This window comes from Salvelinus namaycush, chromosome 2, assembly GCF_016432855.1.
Source record: "Salvelinus namaycush isolate Seneca chromosome 2, SaNama_1.0, whole genome shotgun sequence".
Taxonomy (NCBI): Eukaryota; Metazoa; Chordata; class Actinopteri; order Salmoniformes; family Salmonidae; genus Salvelinus; species Salvelinus namaycush.
Genome location: NC_052308.1, coordinates 31,846,073 through 31,867,265, shown reverse-complemented (window position 1 = coordinate 31,867,265; position 21,193 = coordinate 31,846,073). Strand labels below are relative to the sequence as shown.

The 21,193-nt window shown below is 42.7% G+C and overlaps 1 protein-coding gene across 1 annotated transcript in view; it reads right to left on the bottom strand.

Moving 5' to 3' along the window:
* Nucleotides 1–12,602: 12,602 nt before the first annotated feature.
* LOC120061509 (testis-expressed protein 264 homolog) overlaps nucleotides 12,603–21,193 on the bottom strand; it is a 148,092-nt gene continuing 139,501 nt past the window's right edge. Inside the window, exon 4 of the mRNA XM_039011396.1 lies at nucleotides 12,603–14,635. Coding sequence (XP_038867324.1) covers nucleotides 14,310–14,635 — 326 coding nt within the window. The 3' untranslated portion in view covers nucleotides 12,603–14,309. The remainder of the gene's footprint in view (nucleotides 14,636–21,193) is intronic.

Here is a 21,193-nt window from a genome sequence, read left to right as displayed (position 1 = left end):
GATATTGAGCCAGTATCATCTGCATGAGCCACTGCCACTAGCTGCCTCTGCCAGTCAAATCCGCTCACTGAGAAAGCTAGAGATTATGAAAATGAGTCATGAAAAGGCAGTCTGGCTTTGTACTGATTTCATTTGGATTTCTCAAAGTGTTTCCTTGTTTTGAGGGTCTGGGAGAACGCTATTGAATTGAAGTACTCTTTCATGTTATCCATCACAATGGCCATCGACCATCTCATGTTGTATACGGCTCTGTATGGCAGGATATTTACTACCTAAATTAAGTAGAGTACCATTCTCTGAAATCTAAAAATCTAAAAGTGCAGTTTTTCAGTCATTGCTGTAGATCTTCCCTGCTTGCCTGTGTTTGCGTGCGAAAGAAAGTGGGTCTATGTGTATGTGTGTGGGTGTGGGTGTGGGTGTGGGTGTGGGTGTGGGTGTGGGTGTGGGTGTGTGTGTGTGTGTGTGTGTGTGTGTGTGTGTGTGTGTGTGTGTGTGTGTGTGTGAATGCCTGCGTGTGCATACATCCGTATGTGTGTGTGTGCATGTCCACTCAGAGATATATATGCTCATCTCACCAATACACATTCTCCCACTCATTAGGTAACCTCTCTATACTCTTTGTTTCCATGGAAACTTGACCGGAGACATGAAGGGTTGGAACGAGACGGGCGAGGCCGAGGAGAGGACAAGTGGACCAATCTGACCACTGAGTAACGTCCTGTGGGAGCACTGGGAAAGAAGCCTGCTGTAAACTGGCCCCATCCTCTCACTCACATACATACTTCATCCACTACATCCATCAACCAATGCATGGCTCTATTTCACACTTTACTGCCAGGTATTCTATTCTACCTGTAACTTACAAATAAATCACCAGCATATCTTCAATTCACCAATACACCCTAACCGTCAATGTTATTTCTGCTCTGCAGATACTTTAGAGGCAAAATGCCTGTGGGTTTTGTGGATGTATGTATGCTAGAAGTGACACATTGCATTTTATTTTACAGCATCTCTCTGCTGCAGCGTTTTGTGGGCTGACAGGTCTTTTTCTCAATACCAAATGAGAGTGGGAATGTCAGGCGTTTGGCTTAGCCCCGGAGAGTCAGATAAACACGGTGAAACTGTACAGCACCTCTCCCCACAACCACTGTCTGACAGCAAAGGATAATGCGTATAATGCCATGTCTTCTTTACGGTCAACAGGCTTACAATGATTTCCCCGTCCACAATTGTTTTTGTACACTGCTGCTACTCACTGTTTATTATCTATGCATAGTCACTTCACCCCTACCTCTATGTACATATTACCTCAATTACCTCGACTAACCTGTACCCCCGTACATTGACTTGTTACCGGTAAGCCCTGTATATAGTCTTGTTATTGTTATTTTATTGTGTTACTTTATTTTATTTAGTAAATATTTTTTGAACTCAAATTTATTAAAACTGCATTGTTGGTTAAGGGCTTGTAAGTGTAACAGTATAACTTTAGTACGTCCCCTCGCCCGACACGGGCGCGAACCAGGGACCCTCTGCACACATCAACAACTGACACCCACGAAGCGTCGTTACCCATCGCTCCACAAAAGCCGCGGCCCTTGCAGAGCAAGGTGCAACCCTACTTCTAGGTTTCCGAGCAAGTGACGTAACTGATTGAAATGCTACTAGCGCGTACCCGCTAACTAGCTAGCCATTTCACATCCGTTACACTCACCCCCCTTTCAACCTCCTCCTTTTCCGCAGCAACCAGTGATCCGGGTCAACAGCATCAATGTAACAGTATAACTTTAAACCGTCCCCTCGACACGGGCGCGAACCAGGGACCTTCTGCACACATCAACAACGGTCGCCCACGAAGCATCGTTACCCATCGCTCCACAAAGGCCGCGGCCCTTGCAGAGCAAGGTGCAACCCTACTTCTAGGTTTCCGAGCAAGTGACGTAACTGATTGAAATGCTACTAGCGCGTACCCGCTAACTAGCTAGCCATTTCACATCCGTTACATAAGTAAGCATTTCACAGTAAGGTAAACAATACCTGTTGTATTCAGCACATGTGACATACAATTTGATTTGTATTAACTTCAAAGAGCACCCAGCCTCATTTCATCCTCTCTCCTCCCATGCAGCCATCTCCCTTCTCTTCCCTCTAGTTTCTGCTTTCCGCTTCACCAGATGGCCTTTTTAATTCAAGTGTGTGGAGAGTGCCAGACTCTTACACTCTTCAAGCCAGGTGGTGTGAAGGAATGGGAAGGTTTTGGAAAGCAAGCAAGGATGGAAGAGGGGGGAGGAGAAGGAGGGAGGGCGGAGAAGAGGAAAGAGGAGGAAGAGCTTCACAAGGTGTTATTTTGTCTCCGTTTTTTCAATCACCTCCTCAGGCAGGAGTGGAGAGCTGCAGCATTAACATGATAATAGGAAGGCAGCAGGCTGGGGAGTGGGCATCTATATGCAGGCCGGAGCCCAGGGAAGACCAGGGAGGAGGTTCCCTGTGGAATAATTGCCTGGGAGCACAACACCGACAGGAGAGGAGAGGAGGGTGATGGGAGCCAGGCTTCCCCCAAAATCACATTTCCAGCTAACAACGAGAATGGGCCTGGGCGGAGCAAGACTGGGGAATGGTCTGCTAATGGGAAAGGGAGGGGTCATTGAGTGCTCTGAGCTCTCACATCACCCAACCCAAACAATTCATCAACCTCCTGCCCTGCAATCAGAGAACCACCTGTGGCAACCCCCTTTATGAGAAAATGACATCAGCATCTTTGAGAAACTGAACAAACTTTTTTTTAAAGCAGCAATCTTAATTTCCAATTCCCATACAACTAGATTTGAGTAATGGATTTATAAGTATGTATGACAAATATCACCCAGTTATCACAGAAGAAACATGCTTAACGTCTACAAATAATTTATTGTCATGACACACGCTAACACTGGCAAGTCCACTCCACATCGTTCCAAATGTGACGCCACGCTGTGCCAAGTCTAGCCTGACAGTAATTAATCTGAACACAATGAGTGGAGAAATCACAATTTCCATCCCCCTAATCTGGCCATGGTAGTGCAATGAGAGAACTACCTTAGCAGTCAGTGGCAGCCTGACAAATATGTCTTTCATTTGGGGCTCCCCATCATATATCTCTACCTAACTCTGTGTCTAACATCTCTCTCTGTCTCTCTCTATCAACTCATTTAGTGACAGTCTAGGGTAGATAGATATCGGGGGGGGGGGGGGGTCTGACAGGAAGTGAGCTGGCAACCGGGGGGTTGGTAGTATCAAATCCTAGATGCCATTGCCCCCCGCACCTCTCCAATAGCTGTATGTGTGTATTTGTGTCTTTTGGAGGGGTTGTGTTAAAAGCAGAAGTCACATTTCGGTTGGACCTTTGTGTACAATTGACGAATAAAGTGATCTTAATCTTTAATTATAATCTTATATACCCATTCAGAACTCGCTACAGGTTTGATCATACTTGTTATAGATTGAAAACCACTTCCTTTCTCTCTTTGACAGACTGTGGACTTCAACTTGCCCAGAAAGACGTTCAACTTCAGTGCTGAAAAGTTGTATAACAAACAAAGTTTCTTCAGGAGCGTTTTCATTCATTTTTATCATGAAGTAACACTTCAACTGCAGAGGAATAACCAGTTGAATCCAGTTCCATGAATCCAGGCCTGGGAGATTGACTGGATCAATGATAACCACTGAGATTGCTGAGGCAAAAAGACAAACCCATCTCCGAAAATGAAGAGCACTGAACTTTCCAAATAAGGTCACTGATACCAAACAAATTAAGGGGAAAAGCGGTAATTGAAGTTTAAACGATAGCAGCCCAGGAAATCGGAGGCCGGTGCTGAATAACAAAGAGTGGACATATACAGCAATTAAGAAGATGTCTACCAAATCAGGCACTTACTCAATCTCACACCACCACGGTTCCTCTCCTCATCATTGAGCTGACAGTAAACCAAGAGGTCCAGACTTTTCAGCTATTAAACAAAGAATAGGTTTGGATTTGGTCATGTGTGTCTGTCATTACTAGCTTTCTCTGCCTCTCAGCTCCTCCCTTACAGTAACTCCATCCCTGGCACTCTCTGCACCTGTGTGAGAGAGGGAATCCCCTGGTACAGTACCATATCTTCTCCCCTTCCCAGGGGCCTGATTCCACCTCACTGTGTACTACCTCATTTAAGATTCCTCGCCTCTCTGTGTTCTCTGTGTGTCCGTGAGCTCATTACAGGCAGAGCTGTGATCGGCCCAGACAGGGTGATGGAGGCATGGTGTTTATGTTTCAGGGGCTGCGTTAGGTTTTCTGTGGGTCTTTCCATTATTCATCACACACACCGTCAATGACAAGAAAGAAACAAGTGTGGACCCCCTGATCCTAAACTGAAACCTGAGACATGCTCTCATTCTGTCTTGTTATCTCTCAAACACACATTTTAGTCACGTGCACAAATACATACATCCCCAATGCAGATAGACACAAACTGTACACACAAAAACACATACATCCCCAATACAAATGATATATGTGCTGCAGGGAACACAGATTCTCACAACATAAACCAAATAACTTTCAGTGAGACAGATGCATAGCTGAACACACATTGTCCCTGGTCCTACATAGCAACCTCAGGGATCCTTGACTGTCCCCAGGCCTTTCTATTAGCTCTACAGGTATACCAGTCCAGGGACACACACAACATCTGCTGCATTATTATGGAAGCACAAAAATGCCTGGAAGCATAACTCACACTTGAAACAATGTCCTAGGAGATGTTCAGGCATTTATTTGATCGGCAAGTGATTTTTAATCAACTAATGATGTGTGTGTGTGTGTGTGTGTGTGTGTGTGTGTGTGTGTGTGTGTGTGTGTGTGTGTGTGTGTGTGTGTGTGTGTGTGTGTGTGTGTGTGTGTGTGTGTGTGTGTGTGTGTGTGTATTAAAATGAGATCGGTAGCCTAAGAGGCCAAAAGGAGGTGTAAGTAATTAAGCTGTCCTGTTTGATAGGACCACAGCCATTCATCATCCTGCTTTTTAATCACAGATGACGGCTAGCTAATTAAACCCAAATGATGAATAAGAGACCCGGGTGACACTGAGATATCTTATCAGGCATTTGAGTTGTGTTAGCTACTTTGGTTTCCCCATAGAATTAGAAATTAGAATGTAATAGGATCTCTATGGTTTCCCTCTACACTGTATATCAGTTCATGCTCTAACAAAATGATAAAACAGATCTACCCATGTACATTCACACTGAAGTTGACTGGAATCTATAAATTATTTTCTATACAGTAGATCCATCCATTAGACCGTGCTCAATGGATCTGGTGAATGGTGGTGGCATACTTCAAGGTGCGGTGGCTTGACAGGTGAACTGGTGTAAGGTGCTCCCGTCCATCTATACAACACTTCATTAGTCACCTGACCTCCGTGGCCCGGTGCTGGGGACGCTTGTGTTCTTAGTGGATAAGGAGCATCTTAACACGCTGGGTGCTCAGCGATAACACTGCTCCGCCATGCTCTGAGATACTTTGAGAAGCAGCTACTCTGAAAACACCTAGGGGGATTAGCATGATTCCACCCCTCCCCCGTGTGCGCACTTAGCCGTGGGCCACTGCCCACTCTGCACCACGCTGATACAGGTGAGATGGATTCCATTTGGACATCATAAAGATATGGGTGCACAAAGAGTGGCTCGTCTCCTCCTCCTGTTCCTGTTTCTGCTCGGATCTCCAGATGCGAAGAGAAGAACATATTCCTCTTCAGCCACATCTTGAATTATTTACCCTAATCAACATCTCTGCACTCTGGGTCTGAGTGCTGCCATGGGCTCGCCATTGTTTTACAAGATAATTTGCTCAAAGAAAGACACCAAGATGCATTGCCGTTGTGATAAGGCTTCTCCCCCTTCTCCCCCTTTTAGGAAACATCATAATTTGACCAACTGTATGATCTATGGGAAATGCAACTTGATTTTGAGTCACATCAATTATCATTAAATATCAGATGAAATAAAATAAAAGCATTATAGACATAGATGTTGAATGATGGAAATACAGTCAAATATATCATGGATGAGGAGTCCCTTTTGGATTCTCTCATGTATTAGTGTCTCTACTAAATTTGCTCAAAGATCTAAACAGATAAAGATTATTAGGATGGTGGTATGATCTCATTTGTTTACTATTACAACCAAGTAACCCTATTCTATAGTAATTGCATTCACAAAAAAATCCTTAATGTATTTAACCTGTCAATCAAACAAATTATGTACAAATAATTCTAGACATTATGAGAGGTGTGTCAAAACGAAGTAGGAATAGAATGGGATTAGCCTGATACACTAATCCAGTAGTTTGTATATTGTCATTATCAATCGTTATCTCTTCTATGTCTGTAACAAAGCTTTGTTGCATTGATATAGTCGTACAAATACATCCACATGGTCGTAATCGTGCATACAGAATGCACGCTGCTGTTGCTGGGAACAAATGTACACAAATAACAAAAGCTCTTACCTGTCAAATGAATCTCACTTCAAAGCGATTCCAAGTCGGATAGGTTACACAGATTAGGTCGTGCACTTCATATCCTTGGTGAAGCTTTTGATAAATCTCGTGTTATTCTGCTGAATAAACAATTGGTGGATACTCACGATGAAGGAAGGCAGGACTTGGACCGAGAGTGAATGAAGTTTTCGCGCCTCAGAGCTGCGGCGCGCTTGAGTAAGTGTCCTTGGTGCTGAAAGATTCGGACGAGCGCGCGGATTCCTTGAGATTTTATCCCGTGGCCAGGGTTAAAAAGTCCACATTTTACATACCTCAGGCACTAATTTAACAAAATACTTACTTCATATTATTAACAGCGCGTCGACCTTCTAAACTCGGCTGTGCAACAGATCTATTTGATAACAATTGAGATAGCGCAGTTATCAATTAGCCTGCCTGGAGATGAGAAGACTGTTGAAAAAAATGTTTTTCCGGGTGCCCGAGATGTTTTGGTGTCAAATCATTATTTCCCATGCATATCCTTGTTTTACAAAACACAGAAGTCCACAGGCCATCATGTGAACTGATCTGTCATATTGACACCCAGAAGAGGACCGACCGAACGCCTGTGGATGATAGTGACTCCAAATAGGTGTGTCTGTGGGCTAACCAGCCTGCATGTTGTGAACGACCACCCTGCAAACAATACAGGTACAATTGATTGATTTTGATCTGTGCATTAAGAAATTGGCCACAGTCTTTCTCACATGTTTAAGATGAACTGTTATAATTTATAATAGACTAATGGTAGCAAATTCAAAGTAATAGTCTATTAATATTAATACAATAATAAGAATAAGAAGACAACTTCTCTATTATCCTAATTCTCTATTATCCTTTTCTGTTTTTGAGAGCTGTTGATTAGGTTGCACTGAGCGTGTAAATGTGGAGAAGCTCAGGGAATCGTCTTGATTTTAATCGGGCAAGCACAACCTGTAACAGCAGCTCTTTGGCTACTGCTTAGCTGCATTGCCGCGAGGTCTATATATGTTATATTTCCAGTCCACACACAAGTTCTGACATGGCAGCGCAGCCGAGTGAGAGCGCTAGGTGGCTCCCAGGTGGTAACCCTGTGCGTGCTGGACGTGGACTCGAGATCACCACTGCCAAAACCAACATCACACGGTCATGGAGGGTCTATCAACTGATTTAGTATGCGACGTCATCCATATCCACACTTCCGCTGGAATAGGATTAATAATTAACAACATAGGGAAGGCCATATCTCCATGTCCTCAAAACACTAAATATACCCCATGTGGGTTTCACTATTAATTACATCAGTTGTCAAAGCAGTGTTACCCCATCTTCAGTATGTAGCCTGCTCTTCTAACTTGCCTTTGGAGAACAGGTGGGGTGCCAGATAAATCATTGTGATCTGTCAGCCATCACAGTAGGCAAATTGAAAAAGCAAATCGGCATGTGGTAGGCCTACACATATTCATTCAATGGATCAGACATATAACGAGTAAGACTAATGGCTCAATCTGGGATTCAAACAACAACAAAGGGAACCCAGACACGTTTTTGGTAAACATCATTGCTATCTCCCTAGCCCACCCAGACGGTGCCCAGAGACCTGGGGGTGAATAGCCGACTTAAGATTCAAATTCAAATACCCCACACTCCGACACCATGAAAAGGAAAATATTTAGGGCCTTTAGCCTGCCTCTCTGGAATATTTAACCCCTGAAATTCGCCAAAATATTCTAAATGAGTCGCAGATGTTTGGTGATTACACGCATGCTTAGAGCGCCAATCCATGTGGAAGAGAATCCACCTCGATGCGCCTAGTGATTGGAGCGGGACCGGAGGGTTGAAAATGTGGCCCACAAAGGACCATGGGAAGCGGAGTGATCCAAACGAGGCCCCGGAATATAAAAGGCCGAGTGTAATATCGAGAAGTCACGGTTTCATAGTGATTTAATTAAACTACATTACCAAAAGTATGTGGACACCTGCTTGTCAAACATCTCATTCCAAAATCATGGGCATTAATATTGAGTTGGTCCACCCTTTGCTTCTATAACAGCCTCCACTCTTCTGGGAAGGATTTCCACTAGATGTTGGAACATTGCTGCGGGAACTTGCTTCCATTCAGCCACACGAGCATTAGTGAGGTCCTTCACTAATGTTGGGCGATTAGGCCTGGCTCGCAGTCAGCGTTCCAATTCATCCCAAAGGTGTTCGATGGGGTTGGGGTCAGGACTCTGTGCAGGCCAGTCAAGTTCTTCCACACTGACCTCAACAAACCACTTTTGTATGGACCTCGCTTCGTGCATGAGGGCATTGTCATGCTGAAACAAGAAAGGGCCTTCCCCAAACTGTTGCCACAAAATTGGAAGCACAGAATCGTCTAGAGTGTAAATGTATACTGTAGCGTTAAGATTTCCCTTCACTGGAACTAAGGGGCCTAGCACGAACCATGAAAAACAGCCACAGACCATTATTCATACACCAAACTATAGTTGGCACTATGCATTGGGGAAGGTAGCGTTCTGGCATCTGCCAAACCTAGATTCGTCTGTCTGACTGCCAGAGAACGCGTTTCCACTGCTCCATAGGCAGCGAGCTTCACACTACTCCAGCTGACACTTGGCATTGCACAAGGCGATTTTAGGCTTGTGTGCGCCTGCTCGGCCATGGAAACCCATTTCATGAAGCTCTTGACAAACAGTTATTGTGCTGACTTTTCCAGAGGCAGTTTGGAACTCGATAGTGAGTGGTACGCCGTACCGGTAAAACGTGAGCATATCACAATTAATACAACATGCCCAAAAAACTATAGACTATTACACCATTATTTAACATTACTGCTTATCAGCCGCATGAACAATTAGCCAATTGCCTGGAACCGGCTGGTATAAGCTCCAAAATGTTTTGAGGTTTGAGGAGAAGACTTATATTTTGTCTAGGCGCAGATGAGTGGCTGAGACACCGTGGACAAGGCGGAGATGAGTGGCTGAGACGCCGTGGACAAGGCGCAGATGAGTGGCTGAGACGCCGTGGACAAGGCGCAGATGAGTGGCTGAGACGCCGTGGACAAGGCGGAGATGAGTGGCTGAGACACCGTGGACAAGGCGGAGATGAGTGGCTGAGACACCGTGGACAAGGCGGAGATGAGTGGCCGAGACGGAGGCGCGCTTGGACAACAGTGGTTGCATCAATTCAGGCTACAAAAGTAGGCCCATTGACAATCGCAGAATGTCATTATAATACACGTAGGTGTTTTGTAACATATGTCTCTTTCCTGTCATCAAATTGTGGGTGCACTGTTGGGGTTTGGAAGCTGCAATTATTTTGTGAGTGGACGAATGTGCGCGTAGCCTACAGGATCCCCTTTGTTAAGTGATTGTTTGACAATCAGATGAAAACATAATGACTGGTTGTGTTAATGCCATTTTAAAAGGCATATGAGGCGTGTCCATAAGGCTAGGGGACGCTTTCCCGAAAGTAAATTGAATTACATTGCCAAAATGATATAGCCTAATTAGCTTACCCCTGTCTATACAAAAATACATCAAATCAATTAAAAAAATTGGCTACTACACCAGGAAGCATGATTGGCCACAAAATAACATAAGCTTTTTTTTTAAACTGTGGATTGTTTTAAATTGCATAGCCTACAGAAATGGCCGCAATTTGGGCAGCGCGAGCTTCAAATACCAAATAGATGATTGTTGAGTTGCGACTGTCAGTGAAAAGCAGAGACCCAGCCAGGCATATCGCAATAGTAAAAATACAATAGCGGAAAAACTGTTTGGAAAGCAAATGGCTATTGCTGTAAAGAGATTACATTGAAAAGACTACAATCTGTCTTTTAGTCATCAAAATTATTAACTTAATTGAGCGAACTGTAGCCTACAGTATCTTATTGGCACCAGCGGAGAACATCGGTGAGTGTGCATATTCACTGTCTTTGTTATTGGGTCAGTCCCACTTTTGTTTGTTCTTGGTCAATAATTTCCTTCTCCAGCTTAGATGAATATCATATTGTATTTGTGTCTCCCCTTTTCGTAGACGAATTATATAGATAAGAAAACATCGTTTTTATTGATCTGTTAGTCAGTGTCAGCAGAGTAGGCTACACTGTAATGTTTGTAGTATAATAAAAAATGACTGCGCACAATTGAGTGTCCCATACACGTAAGAAATGAAATCTACTTTGACCCCTGGAAAGGTGGCATCTATGATGGTGCCACGTTGAAAGTCACTGAGCTCTTCAGTAAGGCCATTCTACTGCCAATGTTTGTCTATGGAGATTGCGTGGCTGTGTGCTCGATTTTATACACCTGTCAGCAACGGGTGTGGCTGAAATAGCCGAACACACTAATTTGAAAGAGTGTCCACATACTTTTGTATATATAGTGTATTAAATCATTGATACCAGTATTGCACACCGCTCTTTCAGAAATGCTTTGCATATCACGGATGAAGGGAGTTGACAGTGTGGAAACCCACTATCTGGAAACAATTGAATAAATCAAACAACAGTCTATGAGTGATGAATGGATTGAAGAACAGACTTGAACAGGGTTATATTGATGGATACACTGTAGGACACACCCTGGTTGAATGCATAGGCTACTGATAGAGTAGTTGAATGTGACATCAATGATTCTCTGTAAATGAGGACATTAATCAATAGTGATTGGCCAAGAAGGTCTGCAGCAGATTAACCATCTTGGAGAAATTAACAGCATCATTTTTTTTATGGCCATGTAAAAGCTCTATTAAATGCTCAGAGAAAATTTAGCCAGGCAACAAATGTTCGCACAAAGTCAATATTACTAGTAGTGAATGTCCATAACATTAGTCCCTCACCACAGACTCAAAGTGTCCTATAGATAGATTTTGAATGTTCCAATTTCGGAGAATCATTACAGTTGGAAAGGGCTTTAAGATAAGTATAAGCCAATTAATGTCAATCATTTCATTGTTAAATTGAAATCCCACTCAATACAGTAAGATCTACATTTCATAGAGACAAAGGGCCAAGACGTGTAGCACTCTGCCAACTTTGCTGCCTCTTCCCTCATTGTTGTGAACTGAAATGGGTATTCAGACATAAAATGACCTGAGAAGCACTTACCATGTGCAGATACAGGGTTGGGTAGGTTACTTTCTAAATGTAATCCGGTAAAGTTCCCTCTCCAAAATTGAAATCAGCAACGTCATTTTTAGATTACCCAAACTCAGGATCCATCAAACGCATTTGGAGTGTCATTATAATGGTCTCTGACTTGTGGTCAGACTCGCTCAGGTGGAAAAAACTTCAACTTGCACCTTTTTTCAATGCTGAATTGAATGTCATTGAGAAAACAGAAAGGTGTCAATGTATTTTTTCCACAAACATCGTTTCTGAATTTAAAAGTAATCAAAGTAGTAATCATCTAGTTTTTCAAAAGTAGATGTAATCTGATTACAATATTGTTGCTTGTAATGTAACAGGTTAGTTACAACATTTTTGTAATCAGATTACATGTAAACTGAATATATGTAATCAATTACTCCACCAACCCTGTGGAGTTGTAAATGTAGTTTTCCCAATACTGGTATGAGGAGAGGCACTGGGATTATAGGTAACACAATGAACACTTTCTGACCATTGTACATACATATTGAAAAGTATGCTCTTCACACACATATTGTGCATATTGATTTACTCTGTCATAAACATCTATTACTTCAAGAGAGTGCTGAGACAAATGGCTCCTTCACAAAGGGTGAATGTGGCTCAAGTTGTATTGCAGATGCATTTTACCAAAGATGCCCTTTCTTCACATACTGTCCCGCTTTCATGTAGCTTTTTGAAATCTATTCACCAGGCCTTTCTCTGAGCCTCCTTTAGTAAAGAGAATTGTCGTCAATACAAGCTTCCAATAAAAATAAAGACAAGTTTGAGTGGTCATGAAAGCTGGTTGCATGAAAGAAAGTGGTTGTTAAGTTAGTAGGTACTTTGGGTCCATCTATAATTTCCTCATATAATACCCCTCCCTACCTATGTGAGGCAAGCTCTTCTTCATAAAAGAGAGACTTTCATCAATAAAAAGGCCACAGAGGATTCATTTTCTGCGCTGTAGAGTAAGCAATAGGGACAGAGCAATATACTTTCACCAGCTGAATACTACACGGGTTTACCACAATATGCGTACAATATCAAAACAGTATTAGTTTTCTGTATTGATATTTTATACAGAACATTTTTACAATTGCATATCCTCTAGGTTAACATTTGCAATTAAACATGTTTATTCCAGACAGAAAGACACCTCCATGGCATTGTACATTATCTTGTCTTGTGTCTCAAAGCACAAGACAAGAGATCCAACAGAAGAACATGTGACAAAAACAAATGGCGTGAGCCCCATGTCTATATCATAGGATTATCAACATGACATACAGGAAGTTGTTATAATACTTAAAAGAAGTGGAACATTGTATCCCGGATTCAAGTCAAAGACTAAAGATTCTAATGGTACACATGACAGACCAGAGTAGTTGAACAAGTTTCTAGACACAAGCATTTCGCTACACTCGCATTAACATCTGCTAACCATGTGTATGTGACCAATAACATTTTATTTGATTTAGACTGGAAACACCTAGGCCAAAGTAATAGAACAGATCATCTGAAAGGTGAAGATTTCAAATCTTTTCTTTTGATTGGCTGTATTGTTAAACTGTTAGATAACATAAGTCTACCAGATGAATAAAAAAACAGTACTTTCAGACTGTTTCCATCTCAGAGTTGAATTGTAAATCCTAGCCCTTGATGACTTTATGAGTCTGAACTGACTTTCACCTAAACCCCCTCTTCTTGCAGTTCTATGGATTAGTCTACACCACTCGGTTTAAGCCCTGCCCCAGTTCTCAGAGTTTCCCAGGTGTCAAACCTATTTCAAATTGAGGGCAAAAGCTAAATGACCTTGTAAGGTTGTTATTCATGTAAAAATGAATAAGGCAGATATTGCTTTAGATACCCTCTTGTACAGTACATGCTCTGGATTTTCTGGTCGCTAAATAGTGGGAAATGGCATCATAACAGTATTCTGGAAACATTGTAACCCATTGCAAGTAGGTAGCATCTCAATTGTCCCGATATGTTGTTAGATGCAATTACAAATCATTCACAACTAAATGCCTTTGATTCCTTCATATGTTTGTTAATCTTACACTATATATTCGATTATATATAATTGTTGTCCATCTTATATAAAATGTGTGTCTACTATGATGAGAGATGATTAAATCTATTGTACACAATGTTTTTAACATTTAAATATTTAAATCAAAAGAAAGATTGACTTTCATCAGTCCCACAAGTATATTGTAACAATATTTCTCTCCACTCAGAGTGTATCATTTTCTACTGGTGAATGTATCATATCATACAATAGTTATATCTGTTTAGTATTGATAAACCCTTTTTTAAATTAAGAAGTCTTTGAAAAAAGGAAGAACTGTTGTTATTGATATGTTTTACAAAAAATAAAGAGTTTTGTTATAATCTCTCAACAAATAAATTACCGTCTTAGGTACAGGAAAGTACAGAGGTCCAGAAATAGATGGCATGTATGTCATGATAAATTGTATGGCTACGAACAAAAGTTGGCATACAAGACAACTAAGATTCGCTGAAGAAATCTCTCTACCACCCCGGAATAATAGACCCAGAGGAGTTACCTCCATCCATCCCTTTATCACCCAGTCTTCTACTCCTCTCCATCCCCCATATGCTAGCGACAGCCTCTCATGGGGCTTCCTTGGCTCCTTCCTCCACCGTGAGGCCTTCCTCCTCCCTCCCCAACTCTCTCTCCAGCTCCTCCACCATCTCCTCCACCAAGTCCAGTTCCTCAAAGGAAGAGCCGCTGCCCACTGACTCGCTGGAGCCCCTGTCCCTGTGCTCCGTGTCGTCGATGGGCTCCTTGTGTTCCTCGGCCTGCCCCCGCTCGTCCCCGTCCCCCTGGTCCCTGTGGGGCAGTGAAGGGGGCAGTGAGGGGGCCGGAGACGTCTCTGTGTTCTCTGACTGGACCTGGCCGCTCATAGTGCTGCTGACATCACTGTGGGTCATTGCACCTGCAACCACAGGAAGAGAGGTACGAAGTGACACAGTGAATTGAAGTCGTTTTCAAGAGTGAGAGAAAGGCTAGAGAGGGAGAGAGGGAGGGAGAAAGAGTGTGTAGACAGAGGCACAGTCTTGGCATCCTGACAAGATACTGTCCTTAATCTATGTGGTTGGGATCCTTCCAGCTGCAAGCTAAATAATTACATCAACAACTATAAAAAGAGGAACAGACAAAAGATACAATTAGAGAAAGAAAGCTACAAGTACAAACTTTACCCTGTACATTTAATCAATAAGGCCTGAGGGGTGTAGTATATTGGCCATTATAAATCAGGTAGTCTGGCTCCTGGATGCTGATTGACTGAAAGCAGTGGTATATCGTACATTATAAACTGGGTGGTTATGTTGGTAACCAGATTATAATAGCAATAAGGCACCTCAGGGGTTTGTGATACTGAAAATGGCCAATATACCGCAGCTAAGGTCTGTATCCAGGCACTCTGTGTACTGTCGTGCTTAAGAAGAGCCCTTAGGCGGGATATTTTTAATCAATACGGCCCGAGGTGGTGTGGTATATGGCCAATATACCACGGCTAAGGGCTGTTCGTAGGCACAATGCAACCCAAACTACCCCGTTTATAATTAGACATAGACTTGATATATTCCCGCGTCACTCAACAGCTCACATATAGTAGGAGGTAACTAGCTACATTACAAACAGAGATTTCATTAGTGTTAATGGCAGATCTGCAATTTTAGTAAATTTTTAATAGAGGCTGACAAAATTGGGCCAGTTTAAATGTGGGCAGCACCAGGCAACAATAACAGCATTCTCACTCACTCACTCACTCACTTCCTTCCTTCCTTCCGGTTGGATGGACTATGAATGAATGAGTATATGCAAGACTGCAATGCAGATCTCACCTCTGAGAAGCATAGAGGATCTCAGTGAGTGAGGGAATCTTTGATATGCTGATGTGCCGCTGTAACCCTGTTCTGTGCATGGATACTGTGTGTGTGTGTGTGTGTGTGTGTGTGTGTGTGTGTCTTGGGCCAGCTCCTTTATTCACAAACCCAGTCACTGAGATGTGCTCCTCTTCTGGTATTTAAGGGGAGCAACTCATAGTAATATGTTATTATGGGTTATTACAATCACATCACCCTCATTCTTTATGGGTCATTACAGCAGAATCCTATTCCTCTCTCCCCACCTATTAAGCATTGGTAAGACTGATATCATTGGTCAAAAGGCCCATTCCTACACAGTCAACCACACAGCAATATCAGTCAAATTATATCTAATGATGCCATACTGCCTGGTTACTCATTTAGTATTTCTCCAACTCACTCCTTTACTGGACGGGAAATGGCCGTGGTTTCTGCTGTCTGGTACAGGAAATAAATAATAAGTGCATTCATCACCAGGATGGACCATTAGTGTAATGCTACAGAGATAACATGATGAACTGGCCAATAATGCTTTCATAATAATTAAGATGTGCCAAACGCTGAGCCTGATTCGCCTATGCTCGCTAGTCCCTTCTGATGGATGAATATCCACCAGCGTCTAGTCATGATATCCTCCTAAGCTTGTTATGATCCAAGTGGTTTGTGTGAATGTATTTGCGGGCGTGTGAATGTGCGTGTGCACGCGCGTGTGTAGGTCTAACGGCCCTGGAATGGAGATTAATGAATAATCTTGATCTCTTTCATGGCGAAAAGCTAGTCTGACCTCTGCCATTTCCCCGTCTGTATCGTTTTGGGGCCGGAGAGATGAGTCCCTGCCTATCATGCTCTCGCTGAAAATTAGCACTGGCGTCTCAATTAGGCCCCAGCTCTGTGGTCATTGTGCAGAAATGGATCGGCTGAAAATAGACACAATTATGTGAGACCTTTTGAGCATTGATTAATGTAAGAAAGAGACACAACAAACAGCACGCCTCAAATCTCCCCTCCTAAACCATGTCCAAATGTCACTCACACCCAGTGAAGCAGGAGCAGGGCGGCAGGCTTGCTATTCTTCCTCGTGTCTACAGGAAAACAACGCCTCCAGTGAGGAGTCGGCAAAACCAATCAGTCACCTGTATCTCAATCATGTGATCTCTTCATGTAAAAACATACATCTAAAGCATGTCCATCATCCTACTGTGACAGGTATGTGATATAGGAGGGCATCCCAGGTTACATAGTCACCAACAGGGAATCACTGACACACACATAGATAATCTTACTGCCCATTCATGTTGATGATGAACCGAAGAAAAGGTTCTCAATTGAAAGGCGATCATTGTTATATTCCATTCTATTCTATCTTCCAACAGCCTTGGAGAGGTTAATTCATTAAGGAAAGACGGGAGATGAATCAACTGTCAGCGTCCCAGAAGGGTAACAGGACACCCTGAGCCAGCCTCTCATTACCTTTGACATTTTAGTCATTTAACAGACGCTCTAATCTAGAGCGACTTACAATTAGTGCATTCATCTTAAGATAGCTAGGTGAGACAACAACAAATCACAGTCGTAGTAAGTACACTTTTCCCTCAAAAAAGCAGTTATCAGAAAAGTCTACATAGAGCCATGGCGACATAGAACTCTATTCCACATCAGGTAACTGATGCAAGCAGAAGAATCACATTTTAAAAAACAGATATAAAGACAACGGCGGGGACTGTGAAGAAACACAAACATACTGTTGGCACAGACACACGCATACACACACATGGTAACATACACACTATACACACACGTATAGGGCTGTTGCAGTGTCCGTATTACCCCCACACCAGCGGACATGAGTCATGAAGGCAGTCAAATCACATTTTATTGGTCACATACACGTGTTTAGCAGATGTTATTGCGGGTGTAGCGAAATGCTTGTGTTTCTAGCTCCAACAGTGCAGTAATATCTAACTAGTAGTATCTAACAATTTCACAACAATACACACAATAAACACAAATCTAAAGAAAATGAATGGAATTAAGAACATATAAATATTTGGACGAGCAATGACAGAGCGGCATAGACTAAGATAATGTAGAATATAATACAGTATATACAGCTGAAGTCGGAAGTTTACATACACTTAGGTTGGAGTCACTAGAACTTGTTTTTCAACCACTACACACATTTCTTGTCAACAAACTATAGTTTTGGCAAGTCGGTTAGGACATCTATTTTGTGCATGGCACAAGTCCTTTTTCCAACAATTGTTTAAAAGACAGATTATTTCACTCATAATTCACTATCACAATTCCAGTGGGTCAGAAGTTGACACTAAGTTGACTGTGCCGGAAGTTTACATACACCTTAGCCAAATACATTTAAACTCAGCTTTTCACAATTCCTGACATTTAATCCAAGTAAAAATTCCCTGTTTCAGGTCAGTAAGGATTACCACTTTATTATAAGAATGTAAAATGTCAGAATAATAGGAGAGAGAATTATTTATTTCAGCTTTTACTTCTTTCATCACATTCCCAGTGGGTCAGAAGTTAACATGCACTCAATTAGTATTTGGTAGCATTGCCTTTAAATTGTTTAACTTGGGTCAAACGTTTTGGGTAGCCTTCCACAAGCTTCCCACAATAAATTGGGTGAATTTTGGCCCATTCCTCCTGACAGAGCTGGTGTAACCGAGTCAGGTTTGTAGGCCTCCTTGCTCACACATGCTTTTCCAGTTCTGCCCACTAATTTTCTATGGGATTGAGTTCAGGGCTTTGTGATGGCTACTCCAATACCTTGACTTTGTTGTCCTTAAGCCATTTTGCCACAACTTTGGAAGTATGCTTGGGGTCATTGTTAATTTGGAAGACCCATTTGCGACCAAGCTTTAACTTCCTGACTGATGTCTTGAGATGTTGCTTCAATATATATCCACATAATTTTCCTACCTCATGATGCAATCTATTTTGTGAAGTGCACCAGTCCCTCATGCAGCAAAGCACCCCCACAACATGATGCTGCTACCCCCGTGCTTCATGGTTGGGATGGTGTAATTCGGCTTGCAAGTCTCCCCCTTTTTCCTCCAAACATAATGATGGTCATTATGGCCAAACAGTTATATTTTTGTCTCATCAGACCAGAGAACATTTCTCCAAAAAGTACGATCCATGTGCGGTTGCAAACCGTAGTCTGCCTTTTTAATGGGGGTTTTGGAGCAGTGGCTTCTTCCATGCTGAGCGGCCTTTCAGGTTGTGTCGATATAGGACTCGTTTTACTGTGGATATAGATACTTTTGTACCTGTTTCCTCCAGCATCTTCACAAGGTCCTTTACTGTTGTTCTGGGATTGATTTGCACTTTTCGCACCAAAGTACGTTCATCTCTAGGAGACAGAACGCGTCTTCCTGAGCGGTATGACGGCTGCGTGGTCCCATGGTGTTTATACTTGCATACTATTGTTTTTACAGATGAATGTGGTACCCTCAGGCGTTTGGAAATAGCTCCCAGGGATGAACCAGACTTGTGGAGGTCTACCATTTGTTTTCTGATGTCTTGGCTGATTTGTTTTGATTTTCCCATGATGTCAAGCAAAGAGGCACTGAGTTTGAGCGTAGGCCTTGAAAAACATCCACAGGTACACCTCCAATTGACTCAAACGATGTCAATTAGCCTATTAGAAGCTTCTAAAGTCATGACATCATTTTCTGGAATTTTCTAAGCTGTTGAAAGGCACAGTCAACTTAGTGTATGTAAACTTCTGACCCACTGGAATTGTGATACAGTGAATTATAAGTGAAATAATCAAAATGTAAAAATGACTTGTGTCATGCACAAAGTAGATGTCCTAACCGACTTGCCAAAACTATAGTTTGTTAACAAGAAATGTGTGGAGTGGTTAAAAAACACGTTTAATTGACTCCATCCTAAGTGTATGTAAACTTCCGACTTCAACTGTACATCTGAGATGAGTAGTGCAAGATATGTAAACAACATTATTAAAATGGCATTATTAAAGTGACTAGTGATCCTTTTGTTAGAGTGGCCAATGATTTCAAGTCTGTATGGAGGCAGCTGCCTCTCTGTGTTAGTGATGGCTGTTTAACAGTTTGATGGCCTGGAGATAGAAGCTATTTTTCAGTCTCTCGGTTCCAGCTTTGATGCACCTGTACTGACCTCGCCTTCTGGATGGTAGCGGGGTGAACAGGCAGTGGCTCGGGTGGTTGATTTCCTTGATGATCTTTTTGGCTTTCCTGTGACATGGGGTGCTGTAGGTGTCCTGGAGGGCAGGTAGTTTGCCCCCAGTGATGTGTTGTGCAGACCGCACCACCCTCTGGAGAGCCCTGCGGTTGTGGGAGGTGCAGTTGCCATACCAGGCGGTGATATAGCCCGACAGGATGCTCTTAATTGTGCATCTGTAGAAGTTTGAGGGTTTTGGATGACAGGCCAAATTTCTTCAGCATCCTGAGGTTGAAGAGGCGCTGTTGCGCCTTCTTCACCACACTGTCTGTGAGGATGGACCATTTCAGTTTGCCCGTGATGTGTACGCTGAGGAACTTGAAACTATCTACCGCCACAGCTGTCCCGTCGATTTGGATAGGGACGTGCTCCCTCTGCTGTTTCCTGAAGTCCACAATCTTCTCCTTTGTTGACGTTGCGTGAGAGGTTGTTTTCCTGACACCATACTCCAAGTGCCCTCACCTCCTCCCTATAGGCTGTCTCATCATTGTTTGTGATCAAGCCTACTACTGTTGTGTCGTCTGCAATCTTGATGATTAAGTTGGAGGCGTGCGTAGTCTCGCAGTCATGGGTGAACAGGGAGTACAGTAGGGGGCTGAGCACGCACCCTTGTGAGTCCCCAGTGTTGAGGATCAGCGAAGTGGAGGTGTTGTTTCCTACCTTCACCAACTGGGGGCGGCCAATCAGGAAGTCCTGGACCCAGTTGCACAGGGCGGGATTCAGACCCAGGGCCTCGAGCTTAACTTCTTATGGCTGCAGGGGCAGTATTGAGTAGCTTGGATGAAAGGTGCACAGAGGTGCCCATAGTAAACTGCCTGCTCCTCAGTCCCAGTTGCTAATATATGCATATTATTATTCGTATTGGATAGAAAACACTCTGAAGTTTCTAAAACTGTTTGAATGATGTCTGTGAGTATAACAGAACTCATATGGCAGGCAAAAACCTGAGAAAAAGCCAAACAGGAAGTGGGAATTCTGAGGTTGGTCGATTTTCAACCAAGACCCTATTGAATACACAGTGGGATATGGATGAGTTTGCACTTCCTACGGCTTCCACTAGATGTCAACAGTCTGTAGAACCTTGTCTGATGCCTCTACTGTGAAGTGGGGCCGATGGAGACAGGAATTAGTCAGGTCTATCATGACCTGACCATGCTCTGACCATGTGCGTTCACATGAGAGGCAACTCTGTTCCATCGCACATCTGAAGTCAATGTAATTCTTCGGTTGGAACGTTACTGAAGATTTATGTTAAAAACATTCTAAAGATTGATTCAATACATCGTTTGACATGTTTCTACTGACTGTTACGGAACTTTTTGACATTTCGTCTGCTTTTAGTGAACGCGCTTCCTGACTTTGGATTTGTTTACCAAACACTCTAACAAAAA